Raw genomic sequence first — 10,285 nt, forward strand, 5'->3', positions numbered from 1 at the left:
ATGTGCGAGTGCATTATAGTACGAGAGGTCAGGTGTTGGCAACGTTCAACGCCTGTATGGCCCCTGGGGTAGAAGCCAAATTTTAGTCTGTTTGTCCGTGCAGCCATAGTCCTGAAACGCTTCCCTGAGTGCAGCAGCACAAGGTGTTTGTTACCCGGGCGGATTGGATCCGTGGAGATCTTGCCTTCTTGAGGCAGCGCGTGTTGTACAGTTCCTCCAGAGAGGCGAGAGGGCAGCCGATGATCTTCTGGGCCGAATTAACGACCCGCTGTAGTGCCTTCTTCTCTGCAGCTGTGCAACTGGAGAACCACACGCAGATACAGTAGGTGATGATGCTCTCCACTGAACAGCGGTAGAAGGTCAAAAGCAACTCCTCCATAAGGTGGTAGTTCCTGAGGACTCTCAGGAAATAGTCACTGCTGTGCCTTCTTGATGAAGACTGTGGTGTTGGTCCTCCTGGATGTGCACCCCCAGGAAGCAGAAGGCTGTGACCCTCTCCACGCAGCCACCGCCGATGAGCAGGGGCTGGATCACAGTCTTCTTCCTCCTGAAGACGATGACCTCCCGGGTTTTGAGCTGGTTCAGCAGCAGGGGATTAGCCTTGCACTTCTTGCTCATCTACTCCACCTCGTCCCGGTATGCGGTCTCGTTTCCCCCCCCCCCCAAGATGCGGCCTGCCACGGTGGTGTCGTCCGCACACTTTGTGATGTCATTCCTGGGATGGACGGGGATGAAGTCGCGTGTATAGAGGGAGTAGGGCAGGGGTCTCAGCACGCAGCCTTATGGGGACCCGGTGCTGAGTCTGAGGGCTGTGGAGGTGTGGGAGCCTACCCTCTGGGGGCAGTCAAACAGGAAGTCCTTAATCCAGGTGCAGGTGTTGAGAGGTGGTCCCAGGTTTGTCCGTTTGAACACCAGTCTGTCCGGAAGTATAGTGTTGAACGCCGAGCTGGAATCCACAAGGCTAAGAGGTGCCAGGTTTCAGGAGCAGGGTAAACAGTGGGTAGCCTTCTTCATGTACAATCCTACTTCAGAGGCGTTTCCATCCTGAGCAGAATACAATCCTCTAGGAAACCAATGAATACTTGTTGTGGTCATATTTAAATAAATTGAACAATGTGCAAAAATATTGCCAGCCAACAGCTTCAGTTTAAAATAATCTGTAAGCTTTTACCTTTTATTCAGGCACTGCCAAAACGTTTGAATTGTAAATGGTTTGCAATCATGTTTGAATCATAAAGAAGTAAAAAGATATATTGTTGTCTAGTTCCAAATAGATCCACTGTGAACTGTGCATTGTGATGACAGTGAGTACCGGCAGTTGACTGCCTGAAAGAGGTAAACAGACAGTTTAAATCAACTTACTTTTCTGAAGACATTTCAGCCTGTTTTGTTATGAATTGGTCATTAATTGTGAATGTTTTCGATTGGACTTGTACTTCTTTACAGTAAAATAAATGGAAAAATGGAAGTTGTTGTGCAATGGTTTTACTGGCTCTGCCCATTTTAGATTGGACTGCATGTGGCCCATGAGCTAAAATTAGAAAAGTATAAATGAAATCCAACACTTTGTCACTTCATTACAAAAGGTAAACTTTTATATACTTTGCAAATAAACAGGCACAGGATTCATCTGAACAGTCAAATACAGACCAAATGCCCACAGGTACAATGACCATACACATAATCTTCAAAACAGAACATCAACATGGAGAAGGCTCTAAGACTGACAGGACATAATTCTGAAATACTGGCAATCAGTTGGTTGCAATTTATTTTGGCACAGGTCAGATAACAGGAGTTACGTGTAAAGATGACAAATGTACAGAAAGACTACACATACTTTAACAATGCAAACCCCATCCAACTTATTTGGTTAGGAGTATGTTAATACTCTTGTACTTTTTTCTTTTTTTTTTGCTTGTACTTAATTAGAGTTGACCAATCAAATCAGTTTTGAGGGTCAGCTAAATGTACTGTAACCCTATAAGTTGGTTTTAACCCTTAGTTCATCAAGGGTCTTCTTGATGAACTATTCACTCCAAATGTTTTAATCCGATCAGAATTTCTATTCCAATAGACTCCCTGATAAATGTGCTGATGTCTTTACTAAGTATAGACTTCCATAAAGTAACATTATATAGCTCACATCATATAATTATTACTCTTTTTACCTTAGTATTTTTTTTACAAATCTTGGAGAAACCATTCAGGAATCCAGGAATAAAACAGATGGGCTAATCATACTTAGTACCATCCTCACGTCAGTGCTTCGTTCAAACAGTGTTTCCAGTGTACCACACAATTCCTAGTCTGAATGCTGGGTTCCATAATTGTATACATTTGCATTTTATAAGCAATCCGTTTTATTCTGCCACCACCTGTTCACATTAAACTGTGAAATCAAAGTGCTTTCATGAACGTCATTCAAACTCTATTCATGTGCCATTGCAAAACACAAAGCAAACTCTACTTTTAAACAACCCTAACAGGTATTTAGTGTGACTATAATTTGGAGTGATAGGAAGCCTATAGAGGTTAGCATAGCATAGCATTAAGTTGAATTATGTTAACTAGTACAACCTTTCATTATAACACACAATGCACAGCAGTCCAGCTCTTTGGGCGATTGTCTGAGCACGAAAACATCAAACTCTCCACCAGTTAATAAATAAATATATGCAGTCAAGAAATGCATCAAGTAAAAGCACTTTATAAATATGGCGACAGCAAGGATTGTTCTCCATCCGAAAAAACGATAATCTAAAAAATTAAAAACAAGGTCTTCTGGGTCATTTTTGGTACGAAGTACACCAGTTTGCGGAGGGTGAATTGGTCTCCAAAACGAGTGCACACCATTTCATGTTGTCACAGGGTTGGTTGGGTTATACATTACTTCAGGGGTCCTCGATGCTGCTCAGCATCTGGACAGGGAGTTTCACACGTAGACATCGTCAGACGTAAGACAACATCAGGTGTCGGATCACAAGCTCACAAGGTTGAGGCTTTCCTTTCCAAATATTGAGACGATACAATGAAACACGCACACAGCCCCGTGCCCCCTGCACTCTCTCCTCACGCCAATCCTTCGCGCCAGCCAGCTCACCGGCGACCAAGCAGAATGCCCCGCTTCAGGACTTGAGGCCCATCCTCGCCATCAGCTGCTCATAGACGGTCCAAGCCATGGCGGCCATAAGCGTGCGTCGCAGAGACCTGGGCACAGCCCCTCTGAAGAACCCCCGTAGGCCGTTCTCCTGAGGTGGGGAGGGAGGGAATGATGGTCACTTGGCATGATCGACACTACAAATACTCAGCTCCATACAAAATGGCCGACCGCAGAGTACAGGCATAAACGCTGTTCTCCCTACTTATGAAAAAAAAAAAAAAGGATTCTGGTGATATAAATTCAGTGACAAATGTATTTCCTACATGCGGACAAAAATACTTAAAATTCTCATTCTGAAATACTACATGGCTGTTCATTCTACCTTGAGGAAACAAGTCGACGTAAATACATACAATATAAAAACAAGCAATGTCTAATCCAATAGATATGGAGATTTCATGATGTTTCTTATATACTAATGCTAAATAATGCTATTAGCAATTGCGGGTGATATGTGAGTAAAAGTGAGAACAGAAGAGGGACCTACGTTGTAGATGTAATGGATAGCCTGTGACGTGCTGTAGTGCGAGGCGCTGACTTGGATGTGTGTCTTCACCACGTCGGCAGGCTGGGTGACCAGGGAGGCCAGCACGCCGGCCACCACCCCACAGCCAAAGTGCACCAGCGGGACATACACTGTGCCGTTTCCGTCTAGTTGGGGAAAAGACGTCACTTAAAACGCTTAAAGGAGAGAGAGAGATCAGGAAACCCCAGAATGAAGTTTAAGACCTTTATCTAGAACTTTAAGAAGTAATACTAAAGCCGAGCAGGTCTGCAGAACTGCTTCTCTAGCTTAGGCACACACTCTTTATTGTCCCGCTCTGTGATTCCTCCCCATGAACTCCAAGCCAAGGTTGTTATCAAACAAAGCCCATACATGGGTTCAACATCAACCAACTGCCATATTTTTTGTTATGTGCATGGTATTCAAGCATGACTTGGTTTGCCACGTATTGGTGGCAAAAATTTCACCCAGTTTCCCTCATCCTTTAACCTTGTCTCCCTTATCCATTCCTTTCACAACATTTTAGGCTTACAATGGAGGAAAACATTAGGTTGTCTCGACCTACATTATATTGTACAATGAATAGTTTAAATATTATATTATAAAATATGTGGCCGACGTTTCTGCCAAGCGTTGACAGAGGATAATATGGAATTCACTTCCACCTACTTCTAGTTAAAAAGTCAGCAAACATATGAAGCTGATCCACGTCTGCATTCCTTACCGGTTTCTTAAAGTTCCAGGACTTGCGACACATCCTGTGTTCTCATATCCTGGCTATTACCAGCCCAAGCCAATTGTAGATTGCACGTTGGTCTGGGGAAGCTGCTGTCATTTACTTCAGCGCAAGAGGCGTGATCAACGGGCCTAGTTCAACTGACTCTGTACGCGATTGGCTGCTTGCCGTCGCTTCCCTGTCGTCATTGTGGTAAACCAGCAAATAGCGCGCCAAGGGGAAAAGCCAGCTCTGTGTTTGGCTCCCGCAAAAACGTATCGGAAGCAGAAAGAAATGTGTTGCTCTTCTCCAGACCCTTGTGGAGGGCGAACTCAATTCGCTGGAAGAAAGGGCGGGGCTACCCAGGCTAGTGTTCTCACAACTCTGCCAACGAGCAAGGGCTACTGAGAAACATGCTCCATGTGTGGGTTTGGCCGACGTCGGCCCCCCCAATGGTCTGTCGTGTGGGCGTAGCGTTGGGGTACTCACCGGGAGGCAGGGCTCTCTTGGCCTGGCTGTAGAACATGACGTAGATGCCGGAGAAGGGCGCGTCTCTGAGCAAGGTGGCAGTCAGCCCGGAGAACAGAGCCCTGAGGCCCTCGGTCTGGTACATGCTCCTCACAGCCCCGGCCATGCTCACGTAGTTGTATCGGCCACTCTGGAGCACAACACAAACAATGGGTTGGTCACAAACAAGAAGCAAGATATGATATGAAACCTGCTTACCGTGTGACGTACTTTGTAATATGAGCCCCGTTAGGTTCAGGGATCCCGTCTAGCGGGTCAACCACAGGTGCGAGGACGCAAAACATGGCAGAGAAAGTATTGATGAGCTACGACGTACCCCGGTTCTGCCATCATTGTTGGAGAAATTAAGGAAATATGTGCAGTGTACGGACAGTAATGTGACAGTGATGTGTAGTCCTGTGGGCTGACCGCATGTGAACAGTAATGTGTACAGTAATGTGAACAGTAATGTGTACAGTAATGTGACAGTGATGTGTAGTCCTGTGGGCTGACCTCATGTGAACAGTAATGTTTAGACCTGTGTGCTGACCTTAGGTGAACGGAAATGTGTACAGTTAAAGTAATGTATAGTCCTGTGGGCTGACCTCATATGAACAGTAAGAGCTGTCAAGCGATTAAAATATTCAATCGTGATTAATCGCATTAATGTCATAGTTAACTCACGATTAATCGCAAATTCTTTTTCTATGCTAAATATCCCTTGATTTTTTTGTCCCATAATTCTTCTCTTATCAACATGGTGAAGTGCATCGGCTTGCCTTGTGCAAATGATTTCTTATTGATAACAACATTGGCATATACTGATCAAAACAGGACGATACAAAAAAAGAGCCTATAGTGCAATGAAACGACTGCTTTGAACAAATGTCATTTGAACATAGCAGTCAGGCTACTGCTTCTTTGTTTTGAGCCAAAGAAAAAATAAATAATAATAATTGCGTTAGTCGCACGATAAATTTTTTAACGCCGTTAAAATTGGTTTGCGTTAACGCCGTTAATAACGCTTTTAACTGACAGCTCTATGTATAGTCCTGTGGGCTGACCTCATGTGAACAGTAATGTTTAGACCTGTGTGCTGACCTCAGGTGAACAGTAATGTGTACAGTAATGTAAAAAGTAACGTTTTGTCTTGTGGGCTAGGCTCATGTGAACAGTAATGTGAACTGTAATGTTTTGTTCTGTTGGCTGACCTCAAAGCGCGTCTTGATGACAGTGACGGGCAGCATGCTGACCCCGGCCACGGTGCGGGCCCCGGCCCCCAGCAGGACAGCCTGGCCCGCGTTGGGGGCCTGGTCCTGAAAGAAGTGCTGCTTCAGGGAGTAGAAGGTGCTGAAGTAGATGCCTACCCCGGGGACACAGCGGACAAAGGACTAGCCATATGGAAGGAGGAGGAGGAAGAAGAGGAGGACATAGAGGGAGGAGAAGAAAAAAACATAATTGAGCGTAACATTTATATTGAAGGAGTTACATATTCCTTATTAGATAGGTTCAGGGAATTGAACTTGCCTGTCAATCAGAGGTGCATGAATGCAAAGGTGCATTTTTCTGGTTGTTTACTTTTCAAAATATTGCTCTCTCTTTCTTTACAACCGTTATCGTGAAATCATACCTAGAGCAGCTTTAACTTGAGTGAACAAAAACACACATGGCCAGCTACTCACTGGTGAGACTCCTTTCCACAGGCCAAAGACGTTTTCTGTCCTGATGACGTGAAGAAACACGCTGAACATCCCCACCTTGGAAGTCCTGTTGGAGGAACATACAATACATTAGACAAGTGCAGAGACACATTCATGCACACAGCATGACCCCTACAAGCACATATGATCACATCACAGTATCTCAACCTTATATGTTGATCATCATTGTTTTCAGAAGATATTTTGTCATTCTACTAAAAGACACACACACACACACACACACACACACACACACACACACACACACACACACACACACACACACACACACACACACACACACACACACACACACACACACACACACACACACACACACACACACACACACGATGTGTGCCTCTTATTGCTGGTAACAATTCCCTTCTTGTGCTGGCGGGAATTGCAGCTTAGAAGCTAGCCAGCATAATTACACAGCGCCGATGAGTCTAATTGGCCTATATCGGCCAAGAAAGAGAATAGCACTGCCTGTACGATTTGGTTAGCAACACAGAGGGTATACAACAGGAGTGACTGAATTCAGGGAATTTTGTATTTACACAGCATGTGGTTGTATGTATATAAAAGAGTGTGTCGCAATATATGCATGCCAAAATGTGTATCAGCTGAAGACTAATACAAAGCTAAAACGTCATCAGATGATAGCCGATGTGTTCCAAGAATTTCGCCCTCCACACAGATAGTTTACCTGCATGCAACTGATAACCGCTTAAACAAGATTGGTCAATTAAACTCTAACAACCAATGGAAAACAAAGTACCTCCGATACCAAACCGGTGCCTACATATTCTGCATTCATAGGCAGATATGTGTTTATCGAGATTTAGCGGTGTAAGCAGGAATGTGTCTTAGTCTCGTCCTTGGCCACATGAACCCACCCTGGCTTGACATTTCCCTGCAGCGTCTGCAGACGGGTCTTCACCAGATCCAGGGGCTGGAAGAGCAGTGTTGAGCAGGTGCCACTCAGAGAGCCACACATGAAGGCTTTCAGCGCCGGGTGAGCCTGAGAGACACAAAGAGAGAGAACATTTTAAATAAAAAATAATAGGTTGACAATGTATAACCAGATATTGATTATCAGCTGGATGAATAACCTTGATGTGGACGTTTTTCTGAGGAAGAGAATATATTCATTATAATAAACATTATTTTTGAATATTATGTCTACTGGTCACTGGACATAATATCAATACAGACATACAGAGGAGACTGACAGGGAGGTACGTTGCAGACAAACTAGTTAGCCAGCTGAGATTAGGGCTGAAAGAAACAAATCACGATGAGGATTTAGAATTATTCTTGCATCCGTATCATACATTAATCTAAACAGAACATGTCAAGTATATATTTTACCGGCAAACCCTTTATTATGCAACTGTTTTAAAAAGGATAAAGGATTACATAATATCCTTTATCTTTCTGCTAAGTGGTAAAAACATGTTTCCTCTGTGGTCCTTTGTCCACCATAACATGGCAGGCGTTTACAGAACAGAGAGCAAACCCCCCACAGAACCAACTGGAGTTGATGCAGATGTGCGGAGACAATCTACACACACCCACACAGTTACGCAGACACATTGACTCATCCTTGGTTGCATGCCTCATGGAGAAAACAAAGCAAAAGGCCACCAGACACAGACATGGATGGAAGTCAGACAGACAAGACCACAAACATAGCTCCTCTTTAACATGTTTGGAAAGATAAATACAGCACATCACAAGAGAAATACATAATAGGTGAACAAATGAAGAGAAAAGCATTGAACAGAAGAAAATTACGAAGCAGTTTAAAGCTGCAGTCTTAACACATTTCTATTTATATCTAAAAATCTGCTCTTCCCTGGATATTGTGTGTGTAATATTAACACAGACAACATCACGGTTTCACTGTCACACATAATGACCACTTAGACACAGGTCGTCAGAAATATTTACAAGCACACACACACACACACATATAATACCTTTGCCAGGCTGCCTGAGTCGCGGGTTGCAGAGTCCCGACTTTCTTGCATCTCTCCTTCTTGCCCCTCTAGCCCTCGCTCTCTCTGGTGCGGCTGCCGCTACTGTGTCAACATAAGACAGGGTAAACCTCCATCGCTCTGCTCCTGCCTTCTAGCTTCCCTTACCTCACGCAATCCCCCCCCCCTTCTCTAACTAGTAATGCTTCGTCCCCAGCTCTCTGCTGTTTCTCTCTGAGCTGAGCTGAAGCGGCAGATGAATCCACTTCACGTACCTTTTCGAGGGGATTCTATTGATGTGATGTGTACACACACACATGCACTGCTGCACATTTTCTTTCTAATCCAGCACAGCTACATTTCTGCTATTGTGTAGTGGTGTGATTCATGAGTATAATGTGTGTGTGTGTGTGTGGGTGTAAATGTAGGTCATGCAGAACGTTTACGTTTCAGTCATATGGATTCTTCCTAAAGATAACTTCTAAATAATCTTAACAGCCTACGTGTTGTATTTCTGTTGTTGTACGGCCTACATCGAGCTTCATCTTAGGGTGCTGATTATACCAAAAATCTCAGCAGACTGCACCATTCAATTATAAACAAGGTAATTTGAGGTAATGATCTTTACTGGCATTGGTCAGGATTATATGAGCTATAACTAACCTTAGGCAAGCATTGACACAATTTTGGTTAAACATTGATTATACACTAGCCAGATACTTGTTGGTAGGCCACATTCCTCAAGAACTGAAACCAATATGTAAACCTTTCACCTTAACATTACTAAAATAAACCACAATCACGACAAAGGACAAAATATGCAATCATATACAACCACTCCGCAATTACCATTGCCAACTCCATTTTTGTGGTGGATGGGGGCCCGGCGTCCTTTGGTTTTGAGGACGTCGGATAATGAACGTCTCTTCTCTCTAGCCGTGTAGATGCAGATTGGTGTCAGCCTTTAAACCAAACACATTTGGGTTAAAGGCACTTGCTTACGTAGCTTAAACCCCGTCCTTACATTAGGAGGAGGGGAACCTGTCCTTGTGTTGATACTGATGAACTTCACAAGGACAGCGTGAATATAGGCAAGATACAACACGGCAAGTTCATTATAGTAACGTTGAACACAGAAATACAAAAAATGCCTGGTTTAAAGTGCTGTGTAGTAAAACACCCGAGCTTCATAGCTATTAACGTTATCTTTTTACATGAACTAGCCGCTGATAGCATACCAGGAACTTTAGCCACGATGCTATGCTTTAGTGTCAACTCAAATTACCCTCTTACCCGACAAACGCCCGTTATGTTGCCCCTCTCGCTTTGAAGGATAACATCTCGTGTCCCACAAACTCATGTGAATAAAAGCGGTCGCTGTAGTTAGCATTAGCCGCCGGTAGCTGCTGTCAGTAGCGGTGTGTAGTCCGGAGCGAGAGCTAGCTAGATCGGTTAGTTCCTCTAGGAACCTTTTACAGGTGAATTGGTTACGCTGCAAGTGTTATGATTAAATAGCTATACTACTTTCTAAACCTAACACGAAGCTGTCATTTTTCATAATCTATTAGTCATCATAGAGAACTGAACCTGCGTACCAGCAACTTCACCACTGGCGGCTCATCACTGCCGCGCCACTGGTCCTCAATCATGAGCTGTGGTTGGGCACCTCGGCCTGACGATGGCGCCGTTGGAACAAAACGGAGTTGGACAGAG

General features: G+C 44.1%; 1 protein-coding gene across 3 annotated transcripts; it reads right to left on the bottom strand.

The window, feature by feature from the left end:
- Positions 1-1,573: 1,573 nt before the first annotated feature.
- On the bottom strand, positions 1,574-10,272 carry slc25a38b (solute carrier family 25 member 38b). Of its 3 annotated transcripts, XM_030351303.1 has the most exons (9): positions 9,866-10,225; positions 9,422-9,534; positions 8,576-8,677; positions 7,490-7,614; positions 6,573-6,657; positions 6,102-6,281; positions 4,873-5,041; positions 3,651-3,814; positions 1,574-3,251 (listed from the first exon to the last, which is right to left on the bottom strand). In XM_030351303.1, the coding sequence occupies exons 3-9, from the start codon at positions 8,624-8,626 to the stop codon at positions 3,129-3,131; spliced, it is 897 nt and encodes a 298-aa protein (XP_030207163.1). In that variant the 5' UTR covers positions 8,627-8,677; positions 9,422-9,534; positions 9,866-10,225; the 3' UTR covers positions 1,574-3,128. The 3 variants fall into 3 exon arrangements, with proteins under 3 accessions (XP_030207163.1, XP_030207165.1, XP_030207164.1); XM_030351305.1 differs by lacking the exon at positions 8,576-8,677 and having other exon boundaries at positions 10,168-10,272; XM_030351304.1 differs by lacking the exon at positions 8,576-8,677 and having other exon boundaries at positions 9,866-10,224.
- Positions 10,273-10,285: the final 13 nt, after the last annotated feature.

This window comes from Gadus morhua, chromosome 3, assembly GCF_902167405.1.
Source record: "Gadus morhua chromosome 3, gadMor3.0, whole genome shotgun sequence".
NCBI classification, from domain to species: Eukaryota; Metazoa; Chordata; class Actinopteri; order Gadiformes; family Gadidae; genus Gadus; species Gadus morhua.